An 18,237-nucleotide genomic window follows, 5' to 3' on the forward strand; every position below is an offset into this window, starting at 1 on the left:
AGTGCTTGTGATGTGATTTAACAGTCAAAATGTAATCTCGCGGGAAGCTGGCTGTTAGCTGGCTCTATAAAAGAAAAGCAGCCACGGTGCCTGGTCAGTGCTTGTGATGTGATTTAACAGTCAAAATGTAATCTCGCGGGAAGCTGGCTGTTAGCTGGCTCTATAAAAGAAAAGCAGCCACGGTGCCTGGTCAGTGCTTGTGATGTGATTTAACAGTCAAAATGTAATCTCGCGGGAAGCTGGCTGTTAGCTGCCTCTATAAAAGAAAAGCAGACACGGTGGCTGGTCAGTGCTTAGGTGATGCTCACGCCGCGATGTGATGTGACTTAACAGTAATAATGTAAAAAACAATCTGCTCATATGTTGATTTCGGACAACAGCTACATTGATAAATGTCTAGACTTGTATGGAAAACTTTTTATGTACATACATATGTAATAACATATATGTAAGTGCCATTTAAACTGGCCGGTTCAAAATATGATTTAGATTTTATTATTCGCTTTTATGCCATAAAAATTGCAACTATGAAGGGTATTATAGTTTCTAGTTTCGATGCAGTCGAAATTAATGTTTTTTCTTGTTTTATCGTATATTTAAATGGATAAACATAAACTATAAACCGAATTAAAATTTTTATTTAAAAAATTAAAATAGATATAATAATGGACAACTAATGCGCTACAAAAGAAAACAAATGTAGTTAAAACAGCTAAATAACTAACAATCTAATAGCAGTTACGAAATAAATTATACATTTTAAGCTTTGGGGATTTCAAATTCACTTGATGGTCGCAGGACAACTTTACGCGTACGTAAGGAATAAGTGCGTTGGTCATCTAGTGGCTCTGCAATAAAATTCGGACACAAAATAAATTGGTATCAAATAAAGTGAATTATTTATTTGAGTTGTTTACCTTCTGTGCTAGTTTGCATACGTTGTTCTTCATCTTCGCTAGGCTCATCATCTTCTAAAGTAAACTTGAATTTTTTAACACGCAATTTTTCGCTAAAAATCACACTCTTCGGTTTACCCTTAGCCGTGCCGGGTGTCTTTAATATAGACTTCCGACCAACATTCACTGCTGGTGGTGATGTCTGGGTGGGCGTAGGAACCTTGGGTAACACCTTTGATTCTTTGCTGAGAGCGTTCGAATCGAGGGGTAATTCAATGAAGTTTGGTGTGCCACTCCGACGGCGTGATTTATATGCATTTCCGGCAAGAGCGCTACGCAACAAATCGGTACTGCCAGCTAATGCTCTTTCCATACTATTAATGCTGCGACGCAATTCATTGCCGCATGCCTTAATAGATTTAGGTGATTCTGCCGCGATGCGTGAAAGACGTCTATGCGCAGCTGCAGCAGCAATTACTTTACTATCGGCAGGCAAACTAATAACTGTGGCTGCCGCTGATAGCGATTTGCGATCACGTACAACCACCGAAACACGACGCGGTGTGCTATTGTTGTTCTCACCACCTGAACCAATTTTCGGAGTGCCACTTTGGGAACGACGTTTTCGCTGACGCGTCGGTGTTAATATCATTGCACCATCTATGTTTGCACCTGGATCAGCTGTAGTTTCTTTGTTTTTGCGCATCTCTGCGTGCATTTTGCGTAACATTGCCTGTAAACCACTACTGGCTTTAGCTGTTTTTACTGGCGCTTTTGGTTTCTTTACTTTATTCAATTTCGGCTTGGGTTTTATTTTGTCTTGTTTGATTTCCTCCACATCGTCGGGATCGGACCAATTATTTGCTTTCCAACGTTTCAAATTTTCGAAACGTTTCTCCACATTATCGACCTGTTGGCAAACAATTTATTTATATATATGTATATATTTTTTTTATTGATTGAAATCACCTGTAAATTTAACATAGACCAAAAACCTTCCAAGTCCACATCAGTAATAAGTTTAGTATCTTCGCTACCATCATCAGCAGCGGCCGTACCTTTTGCACCACTTTCACAACGATCAATTAGTCCTTTGAACTGTTGGAACTTTTTACTGGTTAGCAGTTTTGTTTGTCCAATGGTAACGTTGATCATGTCCTCTCCACCAGTCTTTTGTAAAAGCGGTAAGTTTTGGCTTTTGTATTCATCCCATTCGTCGCATAATGTATGTAAGCGTTCGATTTCGTTTTGCAGCTGTAGCCGGAAATAACGCACCGCCTCGAGTATTCGGCGGGCTTCAACACTAACCGGCGTAGCAACTGATGATTTGCACGGTGTTTCTGGTTTATTTGCTTCTTCGGTTTTTGTCAATGTCGTGGATAATAAGGTGTCATCCCCATTTGGAAGGTAAATACTATCCCGCTTTTCGCGTTCCTTACGCGCGCTAACTTTACCACGCGACACCGAAACAAAAGAGCTGATATAGTTTACAGGACGTTCTGGTTCAGTGGGAGGAGGAGTTTTTGGCATTAATGTTGTATGGCCTGTCATAATACAAATAAATTAAAGAAAATTTACGTCAATAAAAAATAAATAAATAAAAGAAAAACGTAAACTTCTCTCTACTTTTTTTTAACATCAAAGGGTAGGAAATAATCTTAAAAATTAGTTTTATCATATATAAATATATTGATATGTACCCACCTTTATTACTTGAGTCGTTTGGTTGAGCGTCAACCATTGTTAGTTCCGTCTGATTAGTAGGTATGCTCGCCTTCTCTTCGTTTTCTACATCCCCTGTATCTGAATCACTTTCTAGTTCTGACAACCCGACCGAATAACGTACAAAATTAAATTTACTCTTCTGTCTTTGAATTTGATTTTGAGGCAAGGGTTTAACAGCATTTGGTAGCAGCGCGCGCTTAGCTGAAGTTGAACTGTGCGTACGGATATTTTGATTGGATTCTGTTTCTTCTTTATTATTATTAACAACCATTTTGGAATTAACAGGACTTATATTAGGTGCATTGGCACTGTGTGGTGAAAGCGATTTTACACGTGTTGACGTAACAAATGGTTCAAATGGATTGATATTTAGCAAATCTGTTGGCGTTTCCGCAATAGCGAATGCCGCATCAGCAGTACAAATACGCTTACCACCCAATAATGTTTTACCTTTAATGGTAATTTTGCTAGGGGCTGTTGGACGGTTAAATTTTGAAACCTGCGTACTTTTTGCCTTAAAATTTGTTGCAAGTTTCGCATTGCGATGTTCGTTTACTTGGGCAGTAACTCGTTTGCTTTGCACTAGATGTGACTTTCCTATAACTCCAGTATTTCCAACAATACCGGCATTAGGTAGTTTAGCATTCGTTCCAACCTTTAAAGGTTGTGCCAGTGGCTTCCTAAATAATGTCCCATGCGCTTTTACTGGTTGTGGATGCGCAAATTTTGTTGCATTATTTAAACGATTTACAAAAGTCTTCGTAACCTTGTCAACACTATTGGCTTTGAACCCAGAAGTCGATTTTAATTGTTCGTTCATAGGTGCTTTTTGACATGTATTCAATGTGGATTTTTGTATAGCAGATGCTTGAGATGCTACATTGCTAGGATATGTAAGACCTTTTTTGTTAGGGGCGATTACTGCTGTAGGCTTAGTTACCGCATTTGTTGTTGTTTGAGGGGTTTTCACAGATTTCGTGCTACTTGACTTGGTGATTGTAGCAGCTTTTATTGATTTTAGCGCCGACGTAGCTGGGGTTGTAGTTGCATTTTTCGTCAAAGTGGAAATTGCCGGAGTTCTACTAACTGCCGACGGCTTTTTGACATCGGCTTTTATGGCATTATCTTGTTTATTTTTTGGCGGTGTTGGCACAGCTGTGTAGAATGACTTTCGATCATTTTCAATTATCCTTTTAGCTGCTGAAGTCTAAAATAAAAATAATTATAATTTACGAATAACATTTCAAAATAAAATAATTACCATTTTTGAAACAGGATTTTTTAATCCTATAGGTGGCTTAAAAGTTTTATGATCCTTTGGTACAAAGGTGGCAATTTCTTTGCTTCTCACTTTACTTGTAACTGCAGTAACCGACTTAACTCCATCACTAAAAGTATTGCCGCCAACTCCACCGCTGGGTACAAATGGTCGTTTTTTCGGTTCCAGTCTTTTCTGCTCTTTCAGTTTGTGTGCCTCTTTCCATTGTATAAATTTCAACAAAAATGCTTCTTGTCGCGTAGACTTTTCAGAATTTTTTTTGCTAGTTGCTACCAATGCTATCCGCGACTTATTGATCTCAGTCTGATCAGTACTTTTTGCCTCTTTGCATTTCGAGGCAGTTAAGATCTCTTCAACAACGTCGACATTCTCTTTATTTTCAAAGCATATTTCATTATTTTCATTTACAAATTCTTTATGTTCTAATTGGTTTTCCTTTTCAAATGATTTTTTTGGCGTCGGGCTAACATTGAAATTACGTCCGCTTTCAAAGATTTCTCTGCGTTTTTTGGCGCGATTTGCATTTTGCAATTCTCGATTTGTCCGATTATGTTGCGCCGGACTCATCATGGAAGAATTTTCTTTATATAGACTACGGTAGCGATCCATTATAAACAATTATTTAACTTCTTATCGAAAATTATATTTAAAGGAGCCAATCACTTTACAAAAATAACTTCACGGACAAACACAAAAGGATTCAGTATAAAAATTCAAACGCTTTGGGTATTTCAGACTGATCAAACCGAAATTTCCCAATGAGGAAATTTTTAGAGTTGCCAAGTCCGAAAGGCATACTTACAATTCTTTTTGGATGCTTCATTAAGATGGTCAGGCTTACTATTATTTATTATTGCCATAATTTACCGAATTTTCTATTAATTATATCATATATTATGAAAAAAACCATATAAATTATAAAAAGCTGTAAAGAAAGCTTAACATATGAGAACAGATAAATTTTAGCAAATATTAAGGCAACATACATCTACAAACTGCGTTCATAGATTTGATTATAATTCCATGGAAACGCAATAATCAGCTGATTTGCCATAACAACACATTTTGTAGCTGACATTTAAGAGCAACATATAAAAACTAACTTTATGAAATAGAAATGTTACGAAGTTTAAAAATAGGAAAGAGGCTAAACAAAGTGTTCTTATTTTATCGGAAAAACTCAACTCTGACAACAGCCCATAACACAGAGAATGTATACGATTGTATAGTGATAGGAGGTGGTCATGCCGGTACAGAAGCATGTGCGGCGGCGGCCAGAATGAATGCACGGACTTTGTTGATTACACACAAACTGGATACAATTGGAGAAATGTCATGTAATCCATCCTTTGGTGGAATCGGAAAGGGACATTTGATGCGCGAAGTCGATGCATTGGATGGATTATGCGCACGTTGTTGTGACGTTTCTGGGGTGCAGTATAAAATTTTAAATCGAAGACGTGGACCTGCTGTCTGGGGACCACGGGCGCAAATCGATCGTAAACTGTATAAGGAAGCTGTGCAAAAAGAATTATTCAATATGACAGACTTAGAAATACGTAGCGCAGCAGTGGATGATTTGTTTATAGATGCAGCAGACGATGGAAAAACGCAATATTGCAAAGGTGTAGTACTCCAAAGTGGTGAAATTGTATATAGTCACACCGTCATATTGACCACAGGAACATTTTTGCGAGCAAACATCAACATAGGACTTGAAGTGCGACCTGCAGGGAGAATAGGCGATGAGCCGGCAATGGCATTGGGTCAATCACTGGAAACAATAGGATTTCGAATGGGACGTTTAAAAACGGGTACTCCTCCGCGCATTGCCAAAGATTCCATTGATTACGATCGAATAACTCGTCATTCGGGTGATAATCCACCAATACCATTTTCTTTTTTGAATGACAGAGTTTGGATTGAGGCAGACCAACAAATGCCATGCTACCTAACGCATACAACATTACGTGTTAATGATATTGTGAAAAAAAACTTGCATGTAAACCGTCATGTGACTGAAGAAATTACAGGTCCCCGGTACTGTCCATCTATCGAGTCAAAAGTATTACGATTTGGTGAAAAGGAACATCAAATCTGGCTGGAACCAGAGGGGTTCGAAAGTAAATTAATCTACCCACAGGGACTCTCATGTACGCTGCCATACGAACAACAAGTGGAATTAGTACATAGCATTCACGGCTTAGAAAAAGCTAAAGTGGAACAACCTGGTTATGGTGTAGAATATGATTTTATTGATCCGCGTGAACTTTTTCCCACGCTGGAAACGAAACGGGTGGAAAATCTGTTTTTTGCTGGACAAATAAACGGCACTACTGGTTATGAAGAGGCAGCAGCGCAAGGTATAATTGCCGGTGCCAATGCGGCTAGCAAAGCAAAATATGCATACAACGCTGAAACTGAAAACAATAAACTCCACCAACTGAAAATTAGTCGAACTGAAGGTTATATTGGCGTACTCATTGATGATCTAACAACTTTGGGTACAAATGAGCCGTATCGTATGTTTACTAGTCGCGCTGAATTTCGTCTCTCACTACGACCAGATAATGCAGATTTACGTCTAACAGAAAAAGGCTACAACATTGGTGTAGTCAGCGAAAAACGTTTTAAAATTTTTAAGGATACAGAACAAAAACTATATCTTGCCATTGAACAACTGAAATCTCTGCAACAACATTCCAATTATTGGCGACGTAAGCTTGGCATACGCGAGGCAAAAGCTTCAGTGGAAAAAAGCGCATTCGATATGCTTGGCATTCCGGCAGATAATATAACGTTGACACAAATGATAGAACTGCAACCAGAAGTTTTGGGTTGGTTACGAAACGAGCGTGTGATATGTGAACGCTTAAAAATCGAAGCGTTGTACGCCTATTTTGTGACTGAACAGCAGCGAGACGTCGAAGATGTACGGCGCGAAGAAGGTTTACCAATACCAGTTGATATTGACTACTTCGCCAAAACGTTAAGCCTTTCGAATGAGGAACGACAAAAGTTGGCTTTGATACAACCGCAGACTATAGCAGCAGCGAGTCGTATACAGGGTGTGACACCCGCAACTATTGTCCGTTTGCTGAAATATGTAAAACGTGGCCCAGGTGCGGCGCAAGTGATAGATGCATAAAACGAGAGTCATGGCGAAAGAAAAACGAATGTTAGTATAGTCTAGTTTAACCAAAATTTAGCACAAATTATATCGTCAAACGAATCAAAAATAAATACATTGATTCTTTTACAAACTAAAAATAAATACAATAGTTCTTTTAAAGTAACTTTCCTGGCATTTAGTATTTTTCTTTGGAAAATTACAAACTTTCCCCTTTTAAAGGATTTATGTTTATAATGCCAGAAGGAAACGTCGAAGACCTTATAAAATACATATTTACATATATACTCATTTCTCGGAACTGCCGATAGCGGACCACTAAAGTATATAGTTGCCATACAAACGGTACAATCAAAATTAAGTTCTTGTATGGAAAACGTTTTTTATTTGACGAGATATCTTCACGGGCATGGATTATTGTCTAAGTCAACAGTGCCATCTCCAAATAAAATGAATGAAAATTATTTTACTAAGTATATTCTAGCTTCGATGCAACCGAAACTAATGCTTTTTGTTTTGATTAAAAAATATAATTATTTTAAATAACACAACAATGTTACGATTTATTTGTTTAATTTTTTGCTTTATTATTTGTAATACATTTATGTTTTTAATATTACGGGAATGAAGTAAAGTGCTGACAAATCGTGGCAGAGCGGCTTAAAATAACCAAATAGTTACTAAAAGTCAATAATAACACATTTATGCTAGACAAAAGTTATTAAATTACACAAATGGAGGTACATTTTCACTCAAGCGTATTGTGTATGCTATTTAGGTATGCGAATCTATGTGTATGTATATTTGTATGTCTTTCTAAAAATTCTACGCGATTACGTTTGCTATTTTTTCTCACTACTATTGTACACAATAAATTAACTACTAAATAACGAATCGCTAGAAATAAATTATTGCCACATGCACGAGGCACACATACGTTCTCCATGTTAACCAGGATAACACTTGGTGTACATATATTTGTTCCTTTATATTATTGGTATTAGTTTTTGCTATTTGATTTTGCAATTGCATTCATTAAAGTTACGTAAGAGAAGAAGAAGACAAATTGCTTTTTTTTTAATTCCACAAAACTTATGTTACAAAGTGAATGACATAACCTCAAATTATTAATATATTTAAGGCGAAAAGTATAATAAATGTTTATAGTTTTGGGGAAACCAATTCATTGTGTTTCGTTGTAATTGTTTAGTTGTTTTTATTCACTTATATAATATTTTTGTTTTTAATTTTATTTAGTATTTATTTAAGCAGTAAGATTAAACTTTTGTATTTTATATGATTAAGCATATGAAACAAATCGAATTATAGCATAAGAAATATGTAGATTTAAATTTAAATATTTTCAAATTGAATTGCACTATATTGCAGAAAATTGCACAAATAACTTGTAATACACTTTATATATTCTTTTATAATATACATATACATATATATATACCACATGTATATACAAACTACACTGATCTATATTTTAGCTTTTATTTGCACAAAAAATATCAGAGAGGCGAAAAAATACAAATACACTAATATTTGTCTAATTGACACGCCTTAATTGCACCTTAAATAATCTGGAATATTTTTTAAGCGATTTAAATTAGCTTGCTGAATTTATTTGTAATTTGATGGTTTTTCAATTGACGATCAGCCAGTAGCTTTAAGAACTGTAAATTTAATTTTGTTTTTGGGGATTCTTAGTTTGTTACAGTTCCGCAAAGTTGCAAAATTATACAACAAAAAAAAACTTAAAATTAACACAATTATTATTTTTTTCTTCCAACAAAAAACATATAAAAATATACATATAATAAAACCTTTTTCACATAAACAAATAGTCTTTTAATTTTTTTCTTTTAAAATACCAATGCTTCAATTATAGTTAAGAAGGTGTGGAGATTCTTTAATAACAATTAAAACCAAATTACTGGCATGTTTTTTATAAGATTTCTGGTACTGGAAGACACTATAAACTAAACTAAAACAATACAATGAAACTTATAACTAAAAAATCAAAATATAAATCGTGTTTATTTTATATATGCATACAAATGCTGCGCCGACTTGAAGAATTTTCTAAAAATGAAATATTAACTCTATGTATTAATACGTATGTTGTAATTGTGATTATCGTGCGGTTCGTAGTTTATAACAACAGGCATTATAGCCGAATTATTGTACCACTCGTTACTACTGGATTTATTGTTTAGCAAACTTAGCCGCTACAACAGTTCTAGATAACAATGGACCGTCTTTAAGCAATTTTTCTACAACATATTTTGCTCGCAACATATTATTGCACATTTTAAAAATTATTAATTTTTTCATTTTGTAGCGGTGTTATTCGATTTATATATTTATTTTTTGTATTATTTTTATATTATTGTACTGCAATTTCTAGGTCAATTTAACATTGCTATTTGTATATACCGTCTATGTTGTTAGTTCTTTGCTTGTATTCTGCATTTTACGCAACGCTAAATAAATAGGTATAAATTAAATAAATTTTATGAGTATTTGTGGATTTCCTTAACATTGCTTTTTTAAACATATGGAACGTGTGGTGTACATTTTTTTTTTGCTTTGCATAAGTGAACTATTGCACTTTAAATGCTATTATCAGACGTTTTCTTAATAATCATTATTGCCTGCATACGTGTCATTTCCTTCGTTATCGAGCATTTCGAGAAAAGCGCGTGGTACCAGTCCCTTCAATAAGCCCTGCTTGCCATACATGTAATCCGGATTCACAGGTGAGCATTCAGTTACGAATATTACCTAAAAAAGAAAAATTAAATAACTATACACTCATCTATTACAAAGATTTCGCGTACCTCGTTAGCATTTAAATTCAATTCGGTGTGATCTTTTGCATCGTAAGCGCATAGCACACGTGCGCGTCGCATTTGGTCAGCATTCAGTATTGGATCACCTGGGTTGCGTCTTCTAGCACCGCTGCCAGCAGCCACACCGGCTGCAGCACCACCGCCAGCGTTGCCAATGCCAACGCCAGCATTGAGTCCTAGGCCACCAGTGGCACTACCATCATTATCGTTGTATATATCGATCGGTACGTATGGGGTGGGGCCTCCCAAACTAAGCAAAATAATATATGATATAATGAGCCACATTACGAGGATATTAGGAAAAACTACATGTAACACTATTATATGTAGGTTAAGTAATTACAGGCTGAGTATATTAATTAGAAGGAAGTTTAGAGCTATATATAATTATACAAATAATACCTTACAGCTAAGATTAATTTCGCACCTTTTTCCATACACATACATACTAGATATTATCGCAATCAACTAAAAATTAATAATCTGCTTTGTAATATAATATGAGAACTATTTCATATTCAAGAAATTGTATTTTATATTTAATAAATTTATAATATTTTAATTTAATTTCGAAATCAGGGCTGCGAATTTTATGGTCCAAATATTTTTGATTAAAAATTTAAAAACTAATTTTTAATCCCAATTTTAGAATTAAAGACTTTTAAAATCAGAAATTGGAAATTATTCTACTAATAAAAATTGAAGATTTTATTTTTAATTATAAACATCTTGGGTTAACAATTGAAAAAAACTTTAATTTAATAATTTGATTGACAAATAAAAATGTATGTTTCAATTAAAATCTGAATTGAATTTATTTGTAACTGAAACACTACAGTTAAAAGCTGTTAAACACAAATAAGAAATTTTCCGTTTTTAATTTTTAATTATAAGGGTATTTGGGATTCAAAATTAAAAAAAATAGGACGATTTTTATAATTAATGTTTTTTCTTTCAGGTGTTTGATTATTTTATTTTCAATACAGTATTTGAATTGGAAATTTAAAAATTATTTTTAATAAAGATTTTCGGGGTTACAAAAAAAATATTCAATAACTTTTTTAATGTTTCAATTTTTTTTTTCATTTACGATATATGAGACGATTCAGATCACTAAAAAATACAGCTCATGTATTCCTGCATTTAATTTACTTTTAATTTTTAATAACTTTTCTTCCTCTCCTCTTGTATGACATACATACATATAAGTACCTTTTGTATTTGAAACCTTTTTATGCCTTTTATGTACTTTAATATTAATAACATGTGCATTTTATAAGGATTGGAAAAAAGTATTTTACACAATTATCTTGAGGTTTCATACTTTATGCTTTATATTTATACTATTTATAGTGCATCGTAATACAACAACAACGAGCGTGAATATATTATTTGATTTATTAATTAATTACAATTTTGATTCTAATATGAGGTTTTGAGTTTTCAAAGTTATTTTTTATCGTACATACATACTTGCAATATGCAAGTAAATATTACTCATTCATATGTTAAACTTTCAATATCGCGATTAGCTCTATTCGTTTTATTTAAATTCATAATATTGCTTATATCGTAAAGCACAACCTGAATATGTATATTTTTTATACTAAATTATATACATATGTATATATTTTCACTCCCTTCTCGTTTAAACTGAAGTTATAGCACTGGTATCAAATTCAATATCATATTGTTCTAAAATTTGTGTTGTTGCAAACGGATTTGTAGTATTATTTTGATTTTGAAATGTTCCATTAGTATTTTGTTGATGTTCATTAATGTTAACATTATTATGCTTATTAATATCAACAGTGTGGAAATTATTTAAATCATCATTATCACTGAATTCATTAACTTCATGTGTTTCGTTACTGTTAAGCGTTGCATGGATATTTGAAAGCAATACGGTGTTGGGAGGCCCATCCACATCTTCGCTGTTTATGCGTAGTCGTGGCTTTGCGGGACGTAGTCTGCAAACCAATTGAGGTTTTGTTTCACTGATTTATTAAGTTCCATTTTACTTAAGATACTATTTAATATAAAAGTACATACATACATATATTAAATATGAAAGTTCAATATATACATATATATTTATTTTTTGCGTGCTTATAAAGAATGATTAAAAACTAAGGTGCGGAAAATACTATCATACTCTAATTAATAAAACGTGCAAACTTACAATTAGCTTACTTGACTTACTTGGCCAAATCGCGTTGCAAATTGTTCATTGCATCCATGCAGTGCTTGTAATAACGCACCTGTGTTTCAACAAATGCATGTAAATGTCTTAAATGAGATGCCTGTGAAGTGCTGATGCCCTCAAGTAATACTTTGGTAATCTCTGACTGACGATCGAATTCCGCCTGTGCGACACGCAAGTCACGTTCGGCCTGTATGTATTAATATGCATTTTAAGTGGATCGGGTATTGTGTAAAATGGTTAACTAATGAAATAATGTTTACACATTCGTTATCTTTAAGTACCTGCTCAAGTACTGCCTCTGGGGAGACACCATCTTTCTAACAATTCCAAAATAAAGCAGCGTGCAAATATTCATATTTTATTAAAAACAATAATATCATGAATATAACGCTTAAATAATAAACGAAGCCACAATTTGTTCAAAGAGCTCCAATGATGATCAATTATTTTATATTTCTACTTTATACCCTGAACAGAGTATATTAAGTCTGTTGCGAAATTTCTCTCCGGAGAAATTGTTAACATCAGACCAATATAGCACATAGCTCCTGTACAAACTGAATGACCAAAACCATCCTCGTACGGATAAGTTTTTTTTACCAGATATATTCACGAAATTTAGCATGGCTTATGGTTCAAGGCAAAGGACCATTTTCCAAAAATCTGTTCGAACAAACTGACGGATCAAAGTCAAGTTCTTGTAAAAAAAACATTTGGATTTGTGAAAGGTAATTTAGCTTCGGCTAACCGAAGTTAACGTTTGTTTTTCATGCGTTTGGGCCATTTTATAATATTAAAACTGTATAATATTAAAACTTACCGCCTGTTGTCCTAACATGCTTCTAGCTTTCTTAACCCGATTTTTGCAAGCATCCAAATCAAGTCTAAAATTATTTGTATGGATAAAACAATATGCATATGTACATTAATTGCAAAGTATAACGTTATTGTCAAACTCACCGTTTGGTTTCTAATATACCGCGCTCCTTCGTTATTGTTTTCATTTCACCCTCTAAGAATTTACGCAAAGGTTGAGTGAAACATATGCCGGAGGATGCAATAAAATCTCGTTCGCATTGTCCCAGTTTCTGTTCGGCTTGACCAACTTTTATTAAAGCTTGACCGTATGGTAAATCTTGACCGAAATCTCCACCGGCCTCTATCATACCTAAAGCCAAATGCTCCAAGTTGCTCAGTCGTTGTGGTTTAGTTTTTTCGATTTTTTCAAAAATAAAATCTTCTATGCGATTTTGTGGATTGGGTATTAATACTGTCTCGGTATCACGTACTATTTTCTCTGTCCACGTTTTGGTTATATCGGCGCGTTCAGCTAAATTCTGGAATTCATTATCGTACTCGGTGCGCTCTGTAGTGCCGAGTTTTTCTTCCGTTAGCTAGTGATAAATAATCGATGCGTTGTGAGTGAAGAGGGTAATATTTGAAAACGAAAAAGGAATGGAAACAAAATTATAATGTCAATAAATGTGAGTACATCGATGGTTTAATTTGTCAACTATTATAATTTTACGTATTTTTTCAATTCATGAAATAATCATTCATCGAAACAATGGTGTATTCGAACGGTGTCATAACAAACATAGGATTTGCACCCACCACCCATTGACATAACAGTACACTTAAGGCCGCACGCATATTATTAGACATTTTACCTGCACCACTCTGGACAGAGTACTTCCCGCCTCCTTCACCAGATTTTTTACATTGAAATTTGGTAAATTTATATTCATTTTGCTCAATACGGTCTTTTTGCGGATGGAAAACGTCTGTGCACTACTTTTATAATTATTTTTTAATATTTTCTGATTTATTCTTATATTTGTTCCGTTGAATTTGGATTTTCTAGCAAAGATATCCAATAGAGTCCAATAAGAAAATAAAAATTTGGTGTATGCCGAAGGAAACAAATGAAAACACAGAGATGCAATTTTTATCGTTTGTTATAGAGACTGCATTCGTTTGATTAGCTTTTTTATTGAAATCGCTGAAAAATTCATGTTTTTCATTAATATTCATAGTTAATTATTTGAATATAGCTATTTCATTTTAAGAAAAATTTATTTATGTTTAATTCTATAAATATATTTAATTAATTGTAAAATTCTTCTTTCGATTTATGTAAAGTAATGTATCGACTTCAAATGTTTGTTTTATCTCCAGCGAACAGCTGATTGCAAATAGTGATTTCTGGCGGCTTTATTTGCACACAAAACATCTTTTATAAGCTTGAAATATTTTTGTAAATCCCTAAATAGTTTGCTATCTAAATAGAAAAATCACATAAAGGCTTCTCTCAACTATATTTCAGAAATGAATGTGACTAAATCAGGAGTAATTATAATTGATCCCTCAACATTTCTCAAAAAGAAAGTAGTGCATTCAACTAATAATCCTCCAAATGGCACGTACAAGTCAACTCCTTCGGAAAAAGAAAAAGAAAAAAGTGTTCCACATGTTCCAAGAACTGTGAAATCTTTGGAGGACCCCATACAGAAGCCAACAAAACTGTATTTTCCTTCACTGAGCATTGAACAAAATAGGAAAATACAGGAAATAAGGGACAACCATAGAAAACGAAATCAACTGCAGAATAATCAAACATCACTAAACCAAAATAAGCACACTGAAAAACCACTAGATAAATTTGCCCCAGTTTGTCCGGAAAACACACCACTCACAACGTATATTGAATTGTGAGTATTTTAATATTATTACTTCTTAAAGTATAAAATATGATTTTTATGTTAGCATAAATGAAGCCTTATTTGACGACGAGCAATTGGCGAAAAATCAAGATATACCAGCGTACTATTCTGGCGGTGAAGTATTAGAGCTTGAGGAGCAAACACTTGAGTAATAATTTACTTTATTTTCAACTTGTATTATTTGTCTGCTACAAAATATTACATTTTCAGACATGTGCTAGAAAACCCACAAAATAACAGTAGTGCAACATTCACCACAAACGGTGTGCAAACTGAGGAACCGTAAATATAAACAATAAATTATTACCGCTCATAAACTTTTTAAATTTTCCTGTTTTACGTTTCACAGATCGGAAGATCGAATTAATTGTGGATTCGTTAATGTTTCAAAAACTGGCGATGACAAATATTTTAATCTTCGTTGTTTTTATTGCGATGCGGAATTCCCTATATCATTTTGGTCCGAATTTTCAGATCATGTTATCGATACTCATGGTGACCTGGAAAAAGTATTTACCGAAAACGACGTGAAATCTGTAAGCGATGTCGAGTCTCTCAACGATGAAACTGATATTTTCAATGAGCATTTTTCTAATGATGATGTTGAAGTGCATGACACTTCGGGAAAAAAACTGTTTGTCAATTTAATTGATAAAGATCGTTTAAATTGTCTGACTATAAAACCTGAAGTTAAAGAACTATTACCAGAACACTTCGACCATGGTAATGGTTATGATAGTTTCTCTGATGAGGAACCTTATTATATGTCTGCAGAAAATTACGAAGTCTGCTTAGAACACTGTTACGGCAGAATTAGGGTAAGTTGTTGTTTTTGTGTTGTAATTAATATTGCCTAACAGTAATACTAATAAAAATCTGTTTTTACACCTTCAAATGTAGGATAAGAATAAATGTAATATGAAACCTGGGGAAACAATAGATCAGGTAATTAAAAATAATATCACCACTTAAAATTATTAGATAATTTCAATTCAAAATTATGGTTGTTGTAGTTTTGAAGGTGCTGAGGGGCACCGACTTTGAAAACCTGAGTTGTGGTGAAAATGTTGTAAAGTTTTGAAATCTGTAAACTTTTAACTTTTTCACTTTTGCAAAGAAATTTAGACACAACATCCTTGAGATATTGGAAAAATAGCACTATCTTCTATCTTAACTAATATTTATTTTACAATTTTGCAGATAAGCTTCGAAAATACCTCCCGTGAAATTGTAATGGATTTCTTGGAACATTTAAAAGGATTTCCCAATTTATGGCAAAGCAACAGCGATTTGAATATCAAAAGATATAAGAATGAGCTAAAAGATTTGTTGGCAATAATGACGGAAAAGTGGAGTCTTAATTTAAAAAAGAGTGTTTTGTGTAAAAATGTTGAAAATATTAAAGCTTGGTTCATTGGTATGACTGAAGCGAAAGGAGGACGTTCGAATATGAAATTCACAGAGAAATACATCGACTATTATACCAAATGTGCAGAATATATGTCTTGCGACGGCGACTTAAAAAAAACAAAGGTGTACTGTGATATATGTAAACAGTTTTGTTATGATGCAGTTGGATTGCAAATTCATAAACATCGTAGGCACAACATGGGTCAACTACCATACGCTTGCAATAAGTGTGATAAGCGATTCGATTATATACATAAATTACGTAAGCATTTACAAAGAAAGCATGTGGTACCTGGATACCTGCTTGAGACTGAGGCCGTTTGCGCCGAATGTGACCAAAAATTTACAGATTCACGTGAATATGTAAAGCATTTGGAAATCCATCCGAAGGGCAATTGCCATTTTGCTTGCGATGTATGTGGGTTTCGTACTAGAACTGCGGGCATTTTGAGACACCACAAACAGCGTCATCAAGAACGTGTAAAAAACGTAGAAAAAATTTATGAATGCGATGAATGTCCATTTCGTTGTACCACCAGTAGCCTGTTAAGGCAGCACAAAAGACGCCATCGAGAGCCTACTTATCAATGTGAACTTTGTCCAAAACGATTTCACTTTTCAACCCTTTTAAAAACGCATATGTCCATTCATAACGGTAGATATGACTATGTTTGTGAAACATGTGGGAAACTTTTCGTAAGGAAAACATATTTAATGGATCATGTGAAGCATATGCATATGGGTTATGGTCATTGTAAAATTTGCAATCGAGTTTACGGCAAGCAATGCATATTTCAAAAACATTTACGCACACAGCATCGACCGTTAATTGGTACAATTGAAGATCTGACACGCCGAACTTTGGTTAACTCAGAAGGACAAAATATAGGCTTGTCAAGTGGTCCACGCTTAAAATGCAGAAAGTACACATATGTTATAGATCCTGTTACGAAAAGACGTACACTAAAATGCCCTAAATGTGATAAATGTTACAATCAATATGATTCTTTGTACGCACATTATAAAAAGGTCCATGGTGATACAGTACCTGGTTACACCAGGCGGTTAACTGGAAATCAAAAGTTAATAAAAAATCATAAGAAAACTTCTGTGAGATCTGTTAGTGTTGCGCTGGCTGATCCAAATGTAGCAGAAGCAGCAGCTGCTGTTAACACAATTCTCGAGAGTACCAACATAAAAGATGATAGTCCAATAAGTCAAAGTAACAGAATAAGTAATTTTAATGAAATTGATACTACTGATAGCAAAACGACAATGGAAAGTGACATTAAAGAGTTCCAGGATGTAACACCAATATCGTCTTTTGAAAAATTTGTTAATAAAATGCATATAATTAACGATTTTGCTCCCGATACCGCCAATCAACCTGAAACTACTGAAAAAAGGAATCCAGAGGCAACTATAAAAGTCGAAAATTGTCTAATGGATTTTGAGTATTTATTAAATAACAGTTCGGCCATAAACTTTTCATAAAAGTTTGTAAATAATTTAATGTTTAAAATAAGATTACTTGGTACGTTTTGTAAATGTATGGGTAAATAATAATTTAAGTAAAGTTAACATTGAATTTGTATGCTTGTCTTGCCTTTATTGGGCACAAAAATTTTTTTATAAGCAGTGGGTAATAATCAACAATGCAGGACAACTTTTTTTAACTTTTGTAACTCTCACTGTGATGAATATTTTTATTATTAATATAAATGTATTAAAGCTCATTTAATATTTAGTTTAATTAGAAAAGAAATTTGTATTTTAAGTTGTGTTGAAATATTTGTGCAATATTTCGTAGTTATACTTGTAAAAGTTTTGGAGATTGATGTTGAATAGTGGACTCTCTTCCGTTTCGTGGCTCAATAGGTTAGGTATATATTCAAAACCATATTCAAAAAAGCCATATTTAAATATAGCAAAAACGGAATGGTACAACACTGCCGACAACAAAAATGGCAACTCAACAGTGCAACCAACCGAAACTTCTTCATTTAC

General features: G+C 33.8%; 5 protein-coding genes across 11 annotated transcripts in view; 2 read left to right on the forward strand and 3 right to left on the reverse strand.

The window, feature by feature from the left end:
• LOC126757400 (C3 and PZP-like alpha-2-macroglobulin domain-containing protein 8) overlaps nucleotides 1–18,237 on the reverse strand; it is a 185,511-nt gene that overhangs the window by 113,273 nt on the left and 54,001 nt on the right. The window lies entirely within an intron of this gene.
• Nucleotides 617–4,584, reverse strand: LOC126757382 (guanylate kinase-associated protein mars). Its single transcript, XM_050471247.1, has 5 exons — nucleotides 3,883–4,584; nucleotides 2,601–3,828; nucleotides 1,866–2,440; nucleotides 918–1,806; nucleotides 617–848 (listed from the first exon to the last, which is right to left on the reverse strand). Exons 1-5 carry the CDS (start codon nucleotides 4,507–4,509, stop codon nucleotides 760–762), a joined length of 3,408 nt encoding a protein of 1,135 aa, XP_050327204.1. The 5' UTR covers nucleotides 4,510–4,584; the 3' UTR covers nucleotides 617–759.
• LOC126757389 (protein MTO1 homolog, mitochondrial) lies at nucleotides 4,982–7,196 on the forward strand. Its single transcript, XM_050471262.1, has one exon. It carries the CDS (start codon nucleotides 5,018–5,020, stop codon nucleotides 7,046–7,048), a length of 2,031 nt encoding a protein of 676 aa, XP_050327219.1. The 5' UTR covers nucleotides 4,982–5,017; the 3' UTR covers nucleotides 7,049–7,196.
• Nucleotides 7,587–14,019, reverse strand: LOC126757395 (endophilin-B1). Of its 6 annotated transcripts, XM_050471287.1 has the most exons (8): nucleotides 13,768–14,017; nucleotides 13,058–13,491; nucleotides 12,918–12,981; nucleotides 12,379–12,414; nucleotides 12,094–12,284; nucleotides 11,710–11,861; nucleotides 11,546–11,604; nucleotides 7,587–9,823 (listed from the first exon to the last, which is right to left on the reverse strand). In XM_050471287.1, the coding sequence occupies exons 1-8, from the start codon at nucleotides 13,843–13,845 to the stop codon at nucleotides 9,677–9,679; spliced, it is 1,161 nt and encodes a 386-aa protein (XP_050327244.1). In that variant the 5' UTR covers nucleotides 13,846–14,017; the 3' UTR covers nucleotides 7,587–9,676. The 6 variants fall into 6 exon arrangements, with proteins under 6 accessions (XP_050327244.1, XP_050327245.1, XP_050327239.1 ...); XM_050471288.1 differs by lacking the exon at nucleotides 12,379–12,414 and having other exon boundaries at nucleotides 13,768–14,018; XM_050471282.1 differs by lacking the exons at nucleotides 11,546–11,604; nucleotides 11,710–11,861 and adding an exon at nucleotides 9,880–10,141 and having other exon boundaries at nucleotides 13,768–14,013.
• Nucleotides 14,291–17,971, forward strand: LOC126757384 (uncharacterized). 2 transcript variants are annotated; one of them, XM_050471251.1, is made up of 7 exons: nucleotides 14,291–14,354; nucleotides 14,424–14,808; nucleotides 14,864–14,968; nucleotides 15,031–15,102; nucleotides 15,170–15,638; nucleotides 15,721–15,765; nucleotides 16,021–17,971. In XM_050471251.1, exons 2-7 carry the CDS (start codon nucleotides 14,426–14,428, stop codon nucleotides 17,722–17,724), a joined length of 2,778 nt encoding a protein of 925 aa, XP_050327208.1. In that variant the 5' UTR covers nucleotides 14,291–14,354; nucleotides 14,424–14,425; the 3' UTR covers nucleotides 17,725–17,971. The 2 variants fall into 2 exon arrangements, with proteins under 2 accessions (XP_050327208.1, XP_050327206.1); XM_050471249.1 differs by having other exon boundaries at nucleotides 14,311–14,808.

Source organism: Bactrocera neohumeralis, chromosome 4 (assembly GCF_024586455.1).
Source record: "Bactrocera neohumeralis isolate Rockhampton chromosome 4, APGP_CSIRO_Bneo_wtdbg2-racon-allhic-juicebox.fasta_v2, whole genome shotgun sequence".
In the NCBI taxonomy this organism is placed as follows: Eukaryota; Metazoa; Arthropoda; class Insecta; order Diptera; family Tephritidae; genus Bactrocera; species Bactrocera neohumeralis.